We start from the raw sequence: 18,744 nt of genomic DNA, 5'->3' as shown, positions 1-18,744 counted from the left end.
CAGAAACTGAACTGTCAGGTTCTTGGATCCATCACCCTTGGCCTGGGGTGCGCAGAGAGGGGTAGAAAGAAAGAAATGACTTGCAGTAGAAAATGGAAGTGTAAGGGGCTGCTTTGTTTCTTAGAAATCCTATGACTAGACAAAGTGACAGCTCTGCAATTTTCTTCTCGGGAAACGAACTTAAGCCCTAAACACACAGGTTGTCTTGGCCAATGGCCTGGGATACTAGGTTACAGGAAAGGTCCAAAAGACTTTTCCCGGGTGGCAGCTCTACCTTACTAAGATTTGCAGCAAACTGGTCAAGAGTTTAAAGGAAAACACCTCTTTCAAAGTGTAAAACGGTGCCAGAAAGAGTGGGCCAGATGAAACTTTCACACTGAGGTGTCTTAGTACCCACAGCGGGGTTGGTGGTTTCTAGAAGGGATAATCTTGCAAAATCAAGACCACAAGAGTTCATTAGGGGAGTTGTGGTCTAGGCTCTAATTTTACAAGACATGTAAGTCATTAAATTTTATCCCCTTGGGGTGTGACTGCCTGTGAGCCTGGTGTGGGGCTGCTCATACTGGGCTATTTAGTAAAGGAGCATGAGGAGCTGTTTGGAAAACAGGAATTCCAGGGTTAACTTGATCATGCTCAGGTTAATTTTCATAGGGCCAGGAACATAGGTGTGAAGTGCTCTAATGGTACAGCCAAGGCTGAGAGGAGTCGTCGACCTTTTCCAGAGCGGTCTGAGATCCTTTTGAAAAACTAGCCACTTCTAATAGGACTCAGATGCTGTGTGTACAGCGTATATGGTACCTGGTTGTGCAATGGTAGGCCCAGAGCTGGCTGACATCACTGGTACGGGTGCATAATAAAAATAGTAAACACAACCACTGAGGTGGATTCCAGTTCTGCTCAGGCTCTAGTGATGCTGACCCAGGAATGAAGTGAACAAAAGAGCAGTAGTCGTTTGAGTGCTGTTACCAAATGGTGACAGACAGAAAATTGGCAGGAGGAGCTGTTTTCCAAGTAATGATGTGTCTAGGAAATGACCTGTGGGGCAGTGTACAGCATCAACATGGCATAAAACATAGTTTGGGAAGGGCTAAGTGATGCTCGGCCACCTCTCGGGTGAAATAGCAGGTTAAGGGGGCATGGCCCCATGCATGTCACATGGTAATGTGCTGTATTGAGAATACCACACTCAGGTAAGGCGCAGAGAGCAGCATTCACTTGCCCAGTTTGGAATTTAGCCAGATCCAAAGGGCTGCCTCCTTTGTTCCTGCAGAAAGTGTATCTGTTGGGTTTTTTACTGGCCTCCCATTAGATCCCAGGGGAAGCACTTCCAGCAGCTTTGGCCCCCTGAATAGCATGGCCAGCTGGGAGGTGCCACCTCCTGAATAGCCTGTGCCCCCGGCCCTAATGGCTGCTTGGCTTGGCTGGGATGCATGCATTAGGTGGTGCAGCTGGGTGACTCTTCAAAACCAGCAGCCTAGGGTGCCTAATCTGAGTTCACTATCAAGAACCAGAACGGATGCCAGATCAGTGTCACGCAGCCTTAATCACAGCTTTGTTTTCTGTGCGTGGTCTAAAAAGAGCCACTCAACACCAGAACCACCGGGCTTCCCTAGAACAAGAAACAGGAACAAAGTGATTTGTCGCCCTAACAACTTGGTGCAACTTGTACATTGACTGGAACATTCTAAACCCTGGAGGCAAAAGTCAGCAGGGGAAGACTCCCCGTGGTAACGGGGAAGATGGTTTAAAGCTCTTATCATTTCTGCTGGGAGACTGCTTGGCAGTGAGTCTTTTCCTTGCTTGTCTGAACAGATGACAAAACTGTCATCTAATAAACTTCTGTTTGACTGGCTGGCTGAGAGTCACGTCTGGCTGCGATGTGGGGGTACAGGACCCTGTAGCTTCCCCAGGACCCTGCCTGGGCGGACTCACTGTGGGAAGCGCACGGAGGGGCATACTCTGAATGCTCCAAGGTCAGACCCAGGAAGGTGAAGCCGTGTGAGCTTCTTGCCCTGGAGACAGTCTGCTCCAAGGGAGAGGAGGCTCCCTAAAGTCCTGCCTGGCTTTATGGGGAGCAGTTCCAGAGCATTGCCTGGGGACTCTGTGACACAGGGAAACATCTGTCTTCCTTCCCTCACCATGCACAGTATCCAGCACACTGATACTCCACCTCTTGGGTTTGCAGTCTGGGCTGTCCATCCCTCCCACCCTCCACTTATGGGATCACTTGCCCTGGCTGCCCCCAAAGACACAACGCCCAGGCCGGTCAGTGTCATTGGCTGGGGCTCAGTGCTGGTAGAATACGTCTCAGGGCTGTGGTGTAAGTGAAAGCAATCCCCGTCCACAGGGAGGGACCAGGCCCTGCCCCAGTGCAGCTGATGGCACTGACTCTGCTTCCACCAGCCTTAGGGCATGGAGTGCACGTTCACCTGCAGCTCACTCGCCCACCCTTTGGCAGCAGTGGTGAAGGGCCAGGTTTGTGTGCACTGGCAGGGGGTATGGCATGGGGCACTTGGAGAAACCTAGCACCCACAGGATAGAATCGCCCAGGCACCTGGCAGAGCAGCTCAGTCTGGGCTCTCAGGGAGCTGGGGGACTTCTCAGGATCCGGGTGACCGTTTAATGACAAAAGGCCCCTGGGAAGGGATGGGCGGGCTGGGGACAGGAGCCAACGTGGCTTCCTCTTGCCCTCCACAGAGATGCTGCAGGGTGAGGTCAGGTTTAGGGGTGTGCGGTCAGGTAGAAGGGGCAGGGCTAGAATCTCCCCCCGCCCCAAACCCAGGGGACATGGGAGTTAATAGTGCCACTGTCAGGTGCCTGCTCTCACATACAGTGGTTGTTGTGAAATGGTGACATCCATATCCCCTGGGCAAGGGATTTGGCCCTGAACCATAGGGAGGGGGCTCAAGGAAACTAGGCAGCTGACCCAATGGGCACCATAGATTCATAAACTCTAGGACTGGAAGGGACCTCGAGAGGTCATTGAGTCCAGTCCCCTGCCCTCATGGCAGGACCAAATACTGTCTAGACCATCCCTGACAGACATTTATCTAACCTACTCTTACATATCTCCAGAGATGGAGATTCCACAATCTACCTTGGCAATCTATTCCAGTGTTTAACTACCCTGACAGTTAGGAACTTTTTCCTAATGTCCAACCTAAATCTCCCTTGCTGCAGTTTAAGCCCATTGTTTCTTGTTCTGTCATTGGAGGCTAAGGTGAACAAGTTTTCTCCCTCCTCCTGATGACACCCTTTTAGATACCTGAAAACTGCTATCATGTCCCCTCTCAGTCTTCTCTTTTCCAAACTAAACAAACCCAATTCCTTCAGCCTTCCTTCACAGGTCATGTTCTCAAGACCTTTAATCATTCTTGTTGCTCTTCACTGGACCCTCTCCAATTTCTCCACATCTTTCTTGAAATGCCAAACAATGCCACACCAGTGACAAATAACCAGCTGATGGGGCCTGCAGGCCAGTAACACCTATCCCAGAATCCTGCAGGGCACGGCTACCCCACCCTAGAAAGGGAGCAGCCAGGAAACAGCTTCGGGATTGGCTGGGGAAGGACACACTGAACTTGCTGGTCACACATGGTGTCACCCAGGGGAGTGAGAAATGGAGGGAGCTGGAAAGGACCTGGTGGGTGGTGCCGGATCTGGATAACAGGCTGTGAAGGGGGAAGCTTTGGCACAGATTCTTTCAGCTGCCTGTGCATACTAATGATGGGGAAACCGAGGCACAGAGTCGGGCAGTGACTTGCCCAGGCTTGGACAATAAATGAGTAGCAGAGCTGGGAACAGAAAGCAGGAGGCCCGGCAGAAAATAAGGAGTGCATGTTTAACAGGGTGGGTAACAAACCACTGGAACAGTTTACGCAGGGGGGCCCTTCCCCTGGCAATGTTTAAAGCAGGACTGGATGCTTTCCCCAAAGCTCTGCTCTGGGACTGACTTCGGGATGGCTCTGGCCTGCGCTCAGCAGAGAGGACCAGTGGCCCCCTGGAGTGGCTCTAACCACTAGGCCCCACTCTCCTCCCAGGGCTGGGCCAAGGACCCAGCAGTCCTGACTCTCCAGCCCCCGGGCGCTGGGCCCCGCCCGGCTGGTGTCTGGCTCTCGCCGGCTGGGGCGGGAGGGACCCGGGCTGCCCCAGCAGGGGGCGCGGCGCGGCGCGGCGCGGCGGCCTCAGTCCAGGTGCTGCGGGGCTGGAGCCCGGGGCGGCGCCTCCTGCGTGGCAGGATCCAGGCAGGTGTCCGGGAGCGGAGCCGCCAGCATGGCCCGGGGGACGCGCTGGCTGCTGATCGGCTGCGGCTTGTGCCTGGCGCTCGCAGGTAAGGGGCAGCCCCGGGGGCCGCGGAGCAGGGGGGCAGGTCCTGCCAGCGGGGGGGCCCCGGGGCAGCCCCCCCCGCTGCACGTCACCTGCTCCTCGGGGGGGAGTGTCCCTGATGAGTTAATACGGGGCAGCCCCTCCGCCTCTCTCTGAAGGGGGAGGGGCAGTCGGGGGGGTCTCTGATGAGTTAATGCGGGGCAGCCCCCCCCGCCTCTCTCTGAAGTGGGAGGGGCAGTCGGGGAAGGTTCCCAGACTCTGCCCTGGGGCCAGGCAGACTTCCCGCCCCTCCCCTCCTGTAAACCCTGGATATGGTGGGAACCCCTTAAAGCCAGGGGGCACGGCAGCCCCCCAGCTCCAGCACCAATTCCCCCCCTAGTTTGTGAGAGTGCCTGGTGCTGCAGGGTTTGTGTGTTCCTGAAACGAAATGGGGGAGGGGGATGTTCAGTAAGTCCCTGTAGAGTTTGTCACCCCAGTGTTGTGAGATGGGGGTGAGTGTGTCCCCCCCCGCAGCGCCCCCCATCCGCAGCACTAAACCAGTGACCCTTCCAGCCAGCAGCACTGCTGCTTTGTTACAGGACACTGGCAAGTGCAACTGCTGCCCTGCAGCTCACTCTGCTCAGATGCTGACAAACCTGCTTGGCTGGTTACAAAGGCTCAGTGTGCTTGGCCTGGCCCCTTTATCAGCAAATTCTGCCTGGGCTGACACAGCTGTGAGGGGTCAGGAGGCAGAGAACTGCCCCCTCGTTGCACTGGGCAGCTGCTGCAGAGTGGGGATGGGACACGCTCTTCCCACAAGGCCTCTGCAGAGCCTGGGCTGTGGGGTCCTGCCATCTGTGACACACTGGAATGTAACACTCCCACGACGGAGCAAATCTGCTGCATGCACTGGGCTTCCTTGGGCCACTGCCTCTTGCCAGGTTGTTGGCTGTTTCCTTGTGCCCCTTTCCGGGTGGGGCTCTTGGGTCCAGCCTCTGCCTGCTCAGTAAAGCCAGGCTGAAGGGACAGCAGAGCCCCAATGCCATGGAGCCCGTGGCCATAAGGCAGCCGCACAGTACACAGTTCTGTGGGTCTGACACAACCTTCCCAGGTGAGCGTGGGGGAGGCACCTAATCTCTGGGCCTTGCTCCTGCTCTGAGATGGGGCTAAGGCGCTTCCCAGGCTGCTCAGCGGAGACCTCCAGATTTCCCGGCAGCAGAACCGCCGGACACTTAGCTGCCTTCCCTGGTTGGATTTAAACTTGTAACACGAATGTACCCAGACTTTCTCTGGCTCCGCCTTGCCTCCCATGATTGATGTGGCAGCCGTCTAATGGGGGTTAGGGCTTCTGGCACAGTCATGGGTTACAGTGATGGCATTTAAAAATGGACTAATAATTCCTTGTGTCTGGAAGGGCTGGCGGAGCCTTGATAGCCTTGCAGACAAATGGGGTAGTTAGGAACTGAAAACCCTCCAGGCTAAAACAAGTGAGGGCTGAAACTCAAGGGCACCGCTCCAGGAATGAGTCATTTCGTACAGAAAATTAGCACTTGCCTTAGATCCTACCTAGAGCCAGTGCCCTGTAAGGTGGTGGAAGGGCAGGTTGTTGCCTTGATGCCTGTGCTAGGAGCTGGTGTGAAGGAAACTGCTGTACCCTAAACTCCTAAGGGCCAGTTTACTCTGAAAGCTGTCAAATCGCAGGGGATGGCCACTTGTTTGCCTCAGGGTGGCTTCCTAGTGAACAGAATCTGAGGGGAAGGACAAGACTAAGTTAACTTCTCACAGCGCACAATCAACCTGTGGAACTCACTGCCAGGGGATATTATGAAGGCCAAAACTATAACTGGGTTCAAAGACAAACTAGGGCAGTTCCTGGAGGATGGATCCATCAGTGGCTGTTAGCCAGGATGGGCAGGAACCCAACCCCATGCTTTGAGTGTCCCTGAACCTCTGACTGCCAGAGGCTGGGACTGGATGACAGGGGCTGGATCACCTGATAATCACCCTGTTCTGTTCATTCCCTCCAAAGCACCTGGCGCCAGCTACTGTCAGAGACGGGACACTGGGCTTGCTGGGCTTGATCTGACCCAGTGTGGCCGTTCTTATGATCTTAACTGAGTGCAGAGATGCATCTGATGAGGCCAGAGCCTGGTGCAGAAGAGATTACAGGAGGCCATGGTGGGTAGCTGAGGGCACCCACGCATCTCCTGTGAAATGGTGACACTCTTCAGGAGCTGGGGGTGTGAAGGCAGTGCCAGGGACATGCACCCTGGATTGGCAGCCCTGCGGGTCACAGACTCCAGGAGTCCAAATACACGTGGTCACCCTTCCTGGGGGTCCTACGGGCCCAGAATCCTGGTCATTTAAATGGGGGTGCCCTTGAGCTGGAACGTCTGAGGACTCTGGCCGCTCTGCTGCAGGGTGGGGACCGGCTGCTCACACTGCCACAGGGCAGCAGCTTGGGAATAGCAAATGCCATGGTGCGGATAAAGCAGGTGGGTCCATATTGACTTTGTATCAGCCAGGAGGGTGGGGCACAGCCCGGGTGGAGGATCAGATACTTGTTCCCAGCTGTGCATGCAACAGAAGATATCTGTCTCCCACCCAGTTTGTACCTGCTGGGGAAATGGGAGTATGTTACACACCTGCCAGCTTCAGCAGGGCTGGAAGGACCTGTAGCTGTTTGCACCATACTCGCTGCTGTTCTGGAGAGGGATGGGGAAAGATGGGCACCAAAGGAGGTGACATGCTCCAGGCCCCCCAGGGAGTCAGTGGTTAGAATCTGGGAGTTCCTGGCTCCCAGTCCCATGCTCAGGCCTCTCAACCCTGAGGCCCCTGTGTTCTAGAAACCAGTTTCAGGGTTGAGAGGTTGCAGAGTAGCAGCCGTGTCAGTTTGTATCCTCAAAAAGAACAGGAGAACCTGTGGCACCTTAGAGACTAACAAATGTATTTGAGCATGAGCTTTCGTGCACTTCATCAAATGCATGTAGTGGGTAGGTGGAGGTCCCAGGCTGATGTGAGCATGAACGTGATCTGATGTGGGGGCCCTCAGCTTACTGTTCCCACCGGGCCTCCCCTCCTACTGCTGGGTTCATCCTGGGTTGAGCAGGGTGAGCTGGGAATGCCCCCACAGCACTGCAGTGTCACAGAGCATGGCATCCTGCCACAAGTATTCCTCTTCTGAGAGCAAACCTGGTAACTGATTCCCCTTCCTCAGTTAGGAACGCTACTGCCACGACAACTGTCACCCAGCAAACCGCGTCCAGCCAGCACCCATCCGCCACGGCTACACCACCGCAGAGCCCCCTGAGTGCCACCCAGCACCCATCCACCACGGCTACACCACCACAGAGCCCCGTGGCTACCTCCAGAGACACCTCCCTTTCCGCTGCCCTGACTGACAGCACCACTGCATCCACGCAGAACAGAACCACAGCAGCAGCTCCAGCCTCGTCCAGAACCCCAGAATCTGCTTCCAGCCCTCCCCTGTCCTCGGCCAGCCCCAGTCACACCAACACCTCAGCTACTCCTGCTGCCAGCTCCAGTGAGACGCACTCGACTGAACAGCCGGGGCCCAACAGCGGCACAACAGCCAGTGGCTCAGGTAAGAACCAGGGTGCAGGGACGTGGGGTTTGCGTGGGGGGTGAGAGGCGCCAGGTGCAGCCCAGTGACAGCATGGCAAGCTTGCCTCCCCTTCCACCGGGGAACCCCGAGTCCTTGGCATCTCCCCAGAAACTGCCACAAGGGGAGGCTGGTGCTCACCCTGGGCTTTGGACAGAGGCCACCAAAGGATGGCAGTGGTCAGTCACTTCCGCCCTCTGTATGCCATCCCTGAGCCCTCGAGCCAGTCAGCGCCTCTAGCAAGCCATGGTCACTGTCCTCGGGCCATGCAACCACACTGCACGATACGGAGCTCCCAGGGCCGCGCTGCACCACGCCCTGGTCACGGGACACAGCTGCCAAATGCGGGGGGGGGTGAGTGCGGGTGGGTTTGTGTGCAGGGTGCATTACGGACTGAACACTTCAGCAGAAGTCACTGTCTAACTCTCACCGCCAGATGGCGCAGCTGTCCCATGCTGCAAGGTGGAGGGGACAGGTGTTCCCCTAAGTGGGTGGGTACCTGGGCGGGTGAGATGCCTGATCACATGGGCAGTGCCCTTCTGGCTTTTCTGTGCCCTGCCCCCCAGAGCACCTGCTAGGTGGTTGCAGTTATATCGATAGAGCAGCACGACTGGCCCCACCAAAAATTGCACAGAGAGATTAGAACAGTCTCCAGCTGTAAGAGCTTGGGGGTCTCTGCCTGGCATTTCTGGGCCAGGGGATCCCTTTTCCCAACTCCTCAGTCCCAGAAGCAAGAGAAACTCTCATTTAAAAAGTAAAAAATGGAAAGCTGCAGATCTGCAATCCCGGGGCTCTGGGGGACTTGCCTGAGACTCGCAGGAGCCAGCAGAGCAGAGCTGGTCTCCAGCCTCTCCCCACCCCACAATGCAACTCCTGACCCCCAGCTGGAGCCCAGTCCTGCAGCCATGGACACGTGTAGTGTCAGTTGGGGGGAGCGGGAGCCGCTGAGCAGGGTTCTCGGCCGCGTGGCTGCAGGGCTGGGGAGGTGTCTAAGCCGAGTTCTCCGTCCCCTCCAGCGGTGTCCTCTCTGAAGCAGCCCACGCTCTCCCTGAGCCCGGGCCTGGTGGCTGTGATCTGCATCTTCGTGGCCATCCTGCTCATTGCTGCTGGGGTGGTGGTGGTGAAGCTCTGCCGCAGAAGGGAGCCGGCATTCGAGAAGCTGGATGAGGTGCCAATGGTGCGTAGCTCCACAGAGGACCTGGCCTCTGCCCTGGGCCCTGCCCCACTGGCCATGCGTCTGTCCCGCCCTGTAGCAGGTCCTAGCAGCTCTGCCCTGCTATTGCAGCGTCCCCCAGAGGGACAGAGGCAGAAAGAGCTGCCCCCTCCTCCACTGAGGTGCCTGCCTCCGGGCCCGGGCCAAGCGAGAGCTGCTGTAGCATCGCTGTGCCTCCATGGCTGGCTGGGCCTGCAGCAGCCCAGGACTTTGCACCGTGTCCAGGGCTGGCTCTGCCTCCTGCTGGCACCCACTGGAACAGTGGTTGTTCCACGGCGATGGGCGGCAGCCTCCTGCTCTGCATGGCTACACGGCCACCAAGTGTGGGTGCTGCTGTGTGCGCACGGGGCCAGCGGTAATAGCCTGAGGCTGTAGTGCCCCGGGGGAGGAGCGGGGGGCTCTTGGCCCAGCCCCACCACTGCCGTGCTCTGGGGTAGCCGTTCACCTCACTGCCCTCCAGCTGGGGGGCTTTTCCTGACTGAGTGATCCTGGGGGCTCACCCTCCTCTCTCTCCTTCGCAGGGGAAGATGACTGAAGACTCGCCCTTTGCTCGCTACCCTCCAAAGTAACCGGCGTCTCCCCCCGGTGGGAGCTGAGCCCAGCCTCGTGTGGGGAAGGGTGTGGGAGGATCTGCACCTCTGTCCTGGCCAGGCTGCAGCAGCAGGGTGGCTCCAGCTCCTCGCGGCCCAGCCCAGCCTGGCCAAAGTTCCCCTACTGCTCAGGGACTCGGCGTGAATAAAGAGGCTGCTGGTTCTGCTCAGTTTTGCTGGTCTCCACTCCTGCTGCCTGTGGCCCCTGCAGCTCTCCCCACAGCTGCAGTGGGGGCAGGGGCGGGTGAGTGAGTGAACCCATCTCCCCCTGCACTATCAGCTCTGTGCTGTCGTTGGGGGGCGTGGAGGGCACCGTCTGCCTGACAGAGACCCAGGGAGGGAGAGGGAGCCTGGCCCCTCTGTCGCCCCACACAGGATCCACCCCAGGGTGCCTGTCCTGTCTTCCCATGTGCTGCAGCTGCCTGTGCCTGGGCCCTGGCTGCTCGTCTCCATTGAGAGCCGTGTCCCCACCCAGCACTAGCGCCCCCCCCCTGACAGTGTCAGCCCTGGGCCGAGAGACATGCCTGCATCACAGCCAGCTGGGCTCCGGCCTTCGGAGTGGGCCCTGCCCCCCATGCGCCTGCCCTGGCTTCCAGCTCCTCTGGTGCCTGCTCCCCAGGGTGTTCCCCCTCCTGCTCTTCTGGGGGAAACTGCCCCTTTAAATCTGTGGCTGCAGCCCTGGGTCTGGCTGCTGGAGGCTGCGCCCTTCCCATCACCTCATCATGCCCAGGGCTGATCTGGCAGGCCAGGCCCTGCCTCTGACCCCCAGTGCCCTGCCTGGCACAAGGGAGGGGGGCATGCGAGCAAGCAGCCTTGGCTCGGCTCGGCTCAGCTTAACAGCTCTGCTCCGTTGGAGGGGCCACAGCAGGCGCCTGGGGGGATCCGCGGAGAGTCAGCACAGGCTGGTAAGGAGGCAGTTTCCCTGTTGCCCCTGCCTGGGGGGATGGCCCTGCTCCCCTGGGCTGGCGGGGCGGGGATGGGACCAGTACAGAGCAGGCAAGGGAGAAAGACAGAGAGGAGGGGGCTAGATGCCGGCTCCCTCCCCTGCGACCAGGTTGCGGCTGGATCTGTGCAGCTCTGGCTCCATCGGACACCTGAGCTGGGCACCTGCCATCTCTGCGGCTCAGCAACCTCTTGTTCCCTGGCCAATGCTCCTTTGCCAGGAAGCCAGGCCTGCACCCGTGGCCAGAGCCTGGGCCTCGAGGGTTCTAGTCCCAGCTCTGGCTTGCCGAGGGACCTTGTTCCAGTCCCCGCCCCTCACTGTTGTGTTGCCCGAGTGCTGTGGGGCTATTGCTAGGGGGATTTGCCGCTGTCAGTTACAGGGTGGCTGGGACTGCGCTGTGCCCTGCTGAGGGGCAAGGACCTGCCCCTGCCCTGGGTAATTGCTTGTTTGCTGATGCCCATCACTCAGCCCAGGCCCCAAAGAATCCACTGCACGGCTTTCTGACCCTGCAGGGAATGCGAGGCTGTCGGCAGAACCAAACCGCCTGGCATCCACCTCAGCCGAGCACACCGTGTCCTGGGGGGGCAATGGGCCTGAGCCACCCTGGGCACCGGCTGCTTTACGGGGTCCTGAGCCTCAGTGCTCCTGGCACACAGCTACAGCAAGCCCCCCGCCAGCCCCTCCTCCCTGGGCCGGCTCCGCGCTGTGCTGGTGACTGCCTGGGGTTCCCAGGATCCCCCCTCGCACTCTTCTCATGGCCCAGGATAATTGCAAATCACCTGCAGACACCTCAGGAGGGGGAGCCCTGGGAACTGCCCCTCCCCCAGAGGGGGGTTCCCTGGCACAGAGGCTGGGGGGGACTTTCCAAGCCCAGTGTCTGGGCATAGTACTGATCTCTAGCCCCTGATCTGAGCTCCCGGCCTTGGGCAGAGCGGGCACCTGTTGGCATCTTTCCAGGCGGTTCCACGGGTTGGACAGGACGCACAGGCTGAGCGATGGCCCCAGAGCTGCGGGGCCCAGCAATGTGGTAGCTGGGACTGGAGACAGCTTGAGGGGGAGAAAGGAGGGGCAGCTGCCCTCTTCATGCAGGCCATGCTGGCCAGAGGGTGCCGAGGCCTTTGTGTTGTGCTGTGAGTGCAGCCGCACAGGAGATGTTTGCACCAGGCTCCCCCGCAGAGACTCCCGGCTCTGCGTTTCCCTCCAGACCAGTGCCCAGTTTGGCTGGCCGGGCAGCCATGGGCCTCGTGAACAGCAGAGAGTGAGAACTAGGCATCAGTGCTGGGAACGAAGCCTCCAGCTCTCCCAGACCTGTTTCCTTGTGTAACGCGTCAGTTGGCTGGGGCTCCATCTTCGTGCCAGCTCCCCGAGCCCCCATCAGCGGGTACAGGAGGCTCTGGGGGCGTGCGGTGTGGCTGGCTCCTCACAATGCCCAGCACTGGCGCACTGCAGCTGTGGCTGTGTCCTCAGACGTGTGACCCTCCCGGCAGCATGGCTGGGGGAGTCATGGAATGGGGAGGAGTGGGGCTGTAGCCCCAGCCGAGCCTGGGGGCAGGGGGCTGTTTTAATGAAATGCAGTGACCAGGGCAGGAACATGCCTGGCCGCTCACAGCTGGATTTGGGCAGTAAATCAAACAAGGAGAAAATTAAATTTCCCCCAAGAAAACAGTTTGTGCTGGAACTTGGCTTTCATCTGTCCAAGCGGCTGCTGCGTGGGGGGAGGACAGAGCAGAGGCAATTTCCTGGACCAAGGTCAGGCAGGGCTCTGTCGCCTTATCTCTGTTTGACATCAAGCCCAGCTGCTTCCACGCCCACCCCTTGCCCTGCCGTGGGCAGGGTGCTGCCCAGAGGGGCACCGGGTTTGTGTCTGAGGATGGTCACAATCCCTCTGCTCACTGCTGGTTAGCAACCGCAAAAACCTCTCCTGTTCCCAACGCCTCGGCTCTACGGCCCCTGGCAGCTGCTGGGCAGGACTCAGGGCAGTGTTAGCGCCGGGGGCCTGGTCCTGCAGGAATCTCTCCTCGGGGGATTTTCGTCCCTCTGGCTGTCGGGGTGGGGCTGGCTCCTGGCATCTCACTGCGGCACCAGCTCCACTGTGCTGCTGTGCAGAATGGCTCCAGGGAGCAGCACTGGGGCCCAGTAGGGAGCGCTCTCCCCTCTCAGCCATTACAAGTGTCCCCCCCAGAGGGGGCTCGGGGGTTCTGTGCTGCTGGAGGTGCTGGTTCCCAGCCCCTAATGCAGGTGTGTCACGCCGCAGGGCACCTAAAAGGCTGCCCTTTATCTCTGGCTGCTCCCAAGTAGCCGTCAGCCCCTCTGACCAACAGGAGCAAGGCCGAGTGAGCACTTTATGCTTGTGGATGGCTGGGCGGGGGCTGTCACTCCGTGCAGTTTCTGCTCCATGTCCAGATGCACTTCCTGCCCTGGGCTGTAAAACAGCTGCCAAATCCTAGCCCAGAGGGGGCTGCATGTCACTGCGGGGGGAGGTGGGCCCTGGCTGTAGGAAAGCCCTTCAGGGATTGAGAGATGCTATGGAAAGGGATGGAGCCAATGTCCCAGTGCTGTGATAGCTGGGTGCTCCCGTACCCTTGGGGGGTTAAAGCCCTGTGGCCTGGTACTCTGCGGCCCTGGCCCCAGCTGCATTGCTGTATTTCCGAGTGACACAAACCAGCCGTGCTTCACCTCACGCCCCCAGACAGCATCGCTGCTGGTCAGCTTCAGCCAGCCCCCATGTGATGTTCCAGCTGCTGAGCAGAGGGTTCCCAGAACCGACTCGCCCAGGATCCTGGCCAGCAGGGAGTGCCTGGAGCAGAGAGACGCTCCCCGCAGGGCATCCAGGTGTCATTACACATGAGCTGCAATTGCAAAGTGTTCCTGGCCAGGTGTCTGCTGGTTATTTATCCAACTAGCAGCTCTGGGGAAGGTGACAAAGAGTCATGCTGCAGCGAACTGGATGTGATATGGGTGCGAGGCATTGCTAGCTCCAGCCACACGGGCACTACCAAAGCCCTCTCACTGGTGTAAGAGTCGCCCTTATGAGGCTTCGGGGGACATTTCCTCCTGTGCGGACGCTCTTTCCCTGGGCGAGGCCTCTGCCAGGACCAGCCATTCCCTCCTCCTGCAGGGACACCACCTCAGCTCATTCTGCTCTAGCCCCTGGGCACGCGGGATGGGAGCACCAGCTGAGCGCAAACGCTGCAGCTCTCCAGCGAGCTGGCACAGCTGCCTGTGGCGCCAGGCCCCTGAGGGATGGCTCTGGGAATGTACCAACCTGCTTATTGATTGTGCTTTGGTCTAGTTTCCACAAAGTATTTATTTCACCATTAGCAGGTTGACTGCCTGCAGGGCCGAAGGTCTCAGTCATTATGGGCTGCAGACTCCCAGCCAATAGAGAGGCAGTCCCTCCCAAGGGGCCATGTAGCTTCCCTCCCACTGGAAAATCCCCAAGGAAACAGTGTTGTAGCTGAACTTCTTGGCGAGAATGGGCTTTGTTCCTTCCAACCGGCCGGGGTAAAATAAACACTGGGAGCTACGGCCGTGGGGGACCAGCATGGCGCTGGCTGCCTGGTGTCTTGGCTGGGACAGGGACAGGCACTGTTGTGCAGCGTGTGCTCACAAGCAGGCCCTTGCCCCGGTCTCGCTGGATGGCAGCGCCCACTCCTAGTGAGCTTGAGGGGTAAGGCCAAGTGTGAACCGGTTTCAGTCCAGCAGCAGGGCCCAACGGCAGCAGGAGGAGAAGCTGCTAGGTGCCTGCTCCATGGGGTGAGATGCCCCCATCCAGGGACAGCTTAAAGGCAAAGGATGTGCTTCTGGGGCGAGGGGCTGTGGAGTCTCCGGCAGTGCGGAGCAGCCTGGCCTTTCACAGAGATGATGGCTGCCGGGAACCACTCTCTGCACAAGGGGACAGCTGGCCTGGCAAGTCTCGGTATAAAAAGCAGCTCCAGGGGCCAAAGGCTGAGCCAGGGCGTTGGGTTTCACTGGCTCACCCCCTGCCGTGCCCTAATCCCTCGGCTTTCGCAGTATAACCAGTAGCGCACCCAGCCCCTCCCTGTGCAGAGAAAACTTTGCCAGGTCTCTCAGGCCGTAAATAAATCAAAGGGGGTAGCAGACGTGTAAACACTCAGAAAGCAAATGCCTTTCTCTGGCTGCTGGAGGGTGGACTGGCGCACGTGAGGCTCTGTGTGACCGCAGCCCTGGGCCGTCTGCAGGGTCTCTGCTCTGAGTGGGAAGCACTATCCTCTGGGCAGCGAAGAGTTAAGGGGCCGTACTAAGGAAGTGTAGAGAAAGCTGCATGTTCATATCGCTTGCTCCAGACTGTGCAATTGCCCACTGGCTCACATGCAGACGGGCACCGTTTGCGAAATACTTCCCCTCCGCTAGCTCCGGTGGCCCATGGATGGATTCAGTGTCCCTGCTCTGCTGACAGCCACTCAGCGTAAGTCTGCGGGCGTGGGGCAAGCGTAGGCAGGTGGGAATGTGGCTTTTGTTCAAAACTCAAACAACAGCAGGCAGAGGTGCGTTGTCGAGTCTTGGGGGCAGGGATCTCTGGGATTCTGCTAGCAGCCAGGCCTTGTGCAAGGCTCCCTGGCTGGTTCGAGGTGCACTTGGTGGCAATGGGTTTGCATGTTAAGTGCCTGGCGTGTGGAGCAGTGCCCAGGGCAATCGTTTGCAGCTCTGACTTGCCTGGAATTTCTGGGCTCCCTCGCTCCTCTGCGACCTCGGCTCGCACTGTTGCTGGCATGCGTCCTGCAGCTGGGCTGCAGCCCACGGAGTGTGTGGACGGGAGGGTGGCTGCCCCTCTGGTGGGTTTTCCAGATTAGCGCCAGGCTGTCAGTTCGCGCAATCAGTCAGGGCAAGGGCCCGTCAGGAGGCTGCAGGTCAAACCTCGCCCCTGCCAAGGCCAGATGGTCCCACTCTGATCACCGAGGCTGACGGCCAGAGAACTGCCCCCCTGTGATTCCCAGAGCCGAGCCCTCTGGTGGGATCCAACGCCCCGGAGAGCTGGGCAGCGGCAGGTCTGTGCTCTGGGGCAGAGCAGCTGGAGCTCCCAGGTTGCAAGCAGAGATCCCTCCTTCGCCTGCCCGTCTAGCTGGCTCCCTTCACTCTTAGGGCTGCAGGGCCAGGCGGGTCTATGGGCTCGGGATGGAAGGGCTGCAGGCAAGAAGGCTGGCGGGGCTTTCCCTGCCTACCCCACTGGGATAGGGTCCCACAGCACAGAGGATGCCTCTGTCACCCCCATGGACTGGAATAACGGGAGGCTGCCATTGGGATTGAGGGGCATCAGCAGACCTGTGAGGGGGCAGTCTGCACCATTCCTGGCTCCAGACCCCATTTGTTTAGACCAAGAGAACCAGTTGGGGTGCATGAGCTCTTCCCCTAGGGCCCCCCGCTGCGGGCCAGCTCCCCCACCCAGGCCTAAAGGCACGTCAGGCTGTCCTGCAGCCTGAGGCTGCACCCCAAAGACAACGTGGTGCTCAGAGGCAGCGATGCTTGGACAAGCAGTCGCAGATATGCCCCACTCTGACAGCAACTCCTGTAGGGACTTGCAGGGCCAGTCACTGGGAGCTTGTCGAGGTGGCATCCTGTGCCCTGCTGCCTTCCTCTGAGCCTGGGGATTCCATGCGTTCCCCCCCAGACCCTGTTAGCAGCAGCAGATTGGAGTCACATGCAGCTCCCAGCCTGTTGGGCGTGGGGCCCCTCCCACTGCAAAGGCTGCAGCCTCTGGACATTTCTGATATTCCCCAGCCAGGGTTCAATTGTCTGAAGTAGTTGGGGTGTTTACAGCAAGGGTCCTCCTGAGGGGTCTGGGCTGAGCTGTGAGCACCTTCATACCCCTCCGGTCCTGTCCCGCCCGCCTGACTCTGACTGCAGGGAAGCTGTCCCTGGAGAGCCCTCTGCACCCATCCCCTCTCCCCGTTTGGCACCACACAGTCGGCTTCCCTGCTGGGCAGGGCTGGCAGGGCGAGGGACGCCCTGGAGCCGGTTGTTCGTGCTTCTCTGGACCAACTGGCCGGTTGGGGACACGCCCTGGGCTGGGGTGTGTGCTGCAGCGCAGGGCCCAGGGAGCTGGTTGCCTTGAATAGCTGCCTCTCAGATGCTGCAGGAAGCTGGACTTAGTCTGCCCGTCCCCCAGGCACTGGGGCTGCGCTAGGGGAGGGGGATCCAGCCCTGTCTGGTAGCATTTGCACTTGAGCACCTCCTCCACTGGGGCACTACTGGCCCAGCCTGGCTAGACGCTGCTAGGCCCTGTGGCCAGACCTGCAGGGAGCTGGTTCTGAGATGCACAGAGCTGGGGGTGGGGGGGTTCCACTGGTTTGCAAATGCTTAAGTGGGGCTCAGCCAGGTGCACATTCCTGGGGGAGGAATGCTGCCTGCTTCCGCCCTTGGAGCCGGAACAACCTCCCCCTGCCAGACCCCATAGGAGGAGGGGCAGTAGAAGGGAGCTGGTGCCTTTCCCTCTCCCCCCAGCTCAAGGCTGGTTATCCTGAGAGGAAATGAAATAGCAGCTCAGTTCTGCCCCGGATGGCCTGGCCTGCTGCCAAGTGCAGCCCATTCCTGGGGCACACTGGGGCCCAGAGCTGCCTGAGGATTGCTCAGCATCACGGCCCTTAGCAGCTGTTTTCTCATTTTCCCAGGCCTGGAATTTAATCAGCCCCTGGTGTGGGGGGGGGGGGGAGATTTATAGAGCCCTGGGGCCGTGAGAGAGACTCCTGCTCAGCCAGATTTTTATCCCCTCCCTTGGCTGTGTTGCAGGGGAGTGTCTGACTGGTGAAGGGGCCCAAGGCTGCTGAGGTCAGGAGATGCCCCCCTCCAACTCTCCTCCATGCTGCTGGGGGCTGGGGCTGATCAGGCTGGGGGTGATGCCAGCTGCCACAGGGCCCTGGATTGCAATTGGCACTCTTACACGAATGAGTCTTTGTTGCCCTGTGTCTTTGTAATTACGGTGGAGAGACTGTCCCAGGTGCCCCCTCCCTGGGCACGAGGAGATCCCAGGACAGCCGGGAGTCCTGCTGTGGAACAAGGAGTCCTGCTACGTGGGGCCAACAGCAGCCAATGCGCGTGGCAGGAGGCCGTTTCCCTCTCACTGGCACTGTCCCTTGCACTGCGGATGCACGCCGGGCAGCGTGGGTCCCTCTGCATTGTCCATTCTGCTGTGATGGGCGTCCAGACCCTGCGGTGCTGGGGACCAGGCCCCGGCCTCCTATGGGGCATGGATCAGCTGGTGCCGTCCCGCCAGATGCAGCCCCCACCTGTTCACTCTTTGCTGTTTGATCCCCCACAAATTAACATACAAGAAATGCCCCTAAAAGAGCAGGAGGTGACACCTCCCTGTGATGGAGTAGGGGCTGTCTGTGGGGGGGATGGGAGAGCCGGGGATGTCTTTAGGTGAGGGACAGGATCTAAGCCTGTAACCTGAGCCAGGTGGGAGGGAGGGGGTTAGCGCCTTTGCCTGGGAAGCTGGACAAAGGAAGGGGCCGGCTGGAGGGAGTTAGTTCAGTTTCGGTTTCGGGCTGGGGATTGGGGTCAGGGAATCCCAGACTGGGGACTAAGCTTCCTGAACCCCCAGCAGGACTCGATTGAGGGGTCCTGGTTCTGCCTCCAAGCTCTGCTGTAACCGGTGTTCCTGTTGTCCAATAAACCTTCTGTTTTACTGGCTGGCTGAGAGTCACTGTGGGTCCCAGGAAGAGGGGTGCAGGACCGGACTCCCCCATGCTCCGTGACACTCCCCACCTTGGCTCTGCCTGACCCCAGGCATGTGGGGCTCACCGGGGCTTCGTCCCCTCCCGCTCCAGGTCTCCGATGTTCGGACCTGAGCAAAACCTTCCCCTCCACCCCCGGCACAGTCTGAAGCCAAAGGCCTGGGGTTGGTGTTACTGGGGCACCCGTGACTCTGGCCGCGTTGAGGACGTCTCCTTTCAGCAGCTCCCAGAGAGGCCCGGCAAGCCTTGGGTGATGGTTTGCTGCCTGGATGGCGCTGGCCCTGACCGGGGTGGTCACACAGTTTAGTTGTGCTGAGAGGCCGGGAGCTGCCCTGGCTAGTGGTGTTTTGCCCCTCCCCCAGGGCACTGGCTGCGAG

The 18,744-nt window shown here is 59.4% G+C and overlaps 2 protein-coding genes across 3 annotated transcripts in view; both read left to right on the top strand.

Annotated features, from left to right (window-relative positions):
• Positions 1–4,211: 4,211 nt before the first annotated feature.
• Positions 4,212–9,900, top strand: LOC115638589 (endochitinase A-like). Its single transcript, XM_030540353.1, has 4 exons — positions 4,212–4,330; positions 7,523–7,909; positions 8,944–9,104; positions 9,662–9,900. The coding sequence occupies exons 1-4, from the start codon at positions 4,273–4,275 to the stop codon at positions 9,707–9,709; spliced, it is 654 nt and encodes a 217-aa protein (XP_030396213.1). The 5' UTR covers positions 4,212–4,272; the 3' UTR covers positions 9,710–9,900.
• A 4,957-nt stretch (positions 9,901–14,857) lies between these two features.
• Positions 14,858–18,744, top strand: part of PDE4C (phosphodiesterase 4C) — a 98,234-nt gene continuing 94,347 nt past the window's right edge. The window contains exon 1 of one of the 2 annotated variants that reach the window (XM_030540346.1): positions 14,858–15,102. In XM_030540346.1, the coding sequence (XP_030396206.1) occupies positions 15,060–15,102 (43 nt within the window). In that variant the 5' untranslated portion in view covers positions 14,858–15,059. The remainder of the gene's footprint in view (positions 15,103–18,744) is intronic. The other variant, XM_030540347.1, reaches the window with a different exon arrangement.

This window comes from Gopherus evgoodei, chromosome 22 (assembly GCF_007399415.2).
Source record: "Gopherus evgoodei ecotype Sinaloan lineage chromosome 22, rGopEvg1_v1.p, whole genome shotgun sequence".
Lineage (NCBI taxonomy): Eukaryota > Metazoa > Chordata > Testudines > Testudinidae > Gopherus > Gopherus evgoodei.
This window is presented reverse-complemented; position numbering and strand designations above follow the sequence as displayed.

Coding starts and splice junctions, on each gene's coding strand:
- LOC115638589 (XM_030540353.1), top strand. CDS start 4,273: ATGGCCCGGGGGACGCGCTGGCTGCTGATCGGCTGCGGCTTGTGCCTG. Junction 7,910..8,943: donor CACAACAGCCAGTGGCTCAG/GTAAGAACCAGG, acceptor CGTCCCCTCCAG/CGGTGTCCTCTCTGAAGCAG. Junction 9,105..9,661: donor AGCTGGATGAGGTGCCAATG/GTGCGTAGCTCC, acceptor TCTCCTTCGCAG/GGGAAGATGACTGAAGACTC.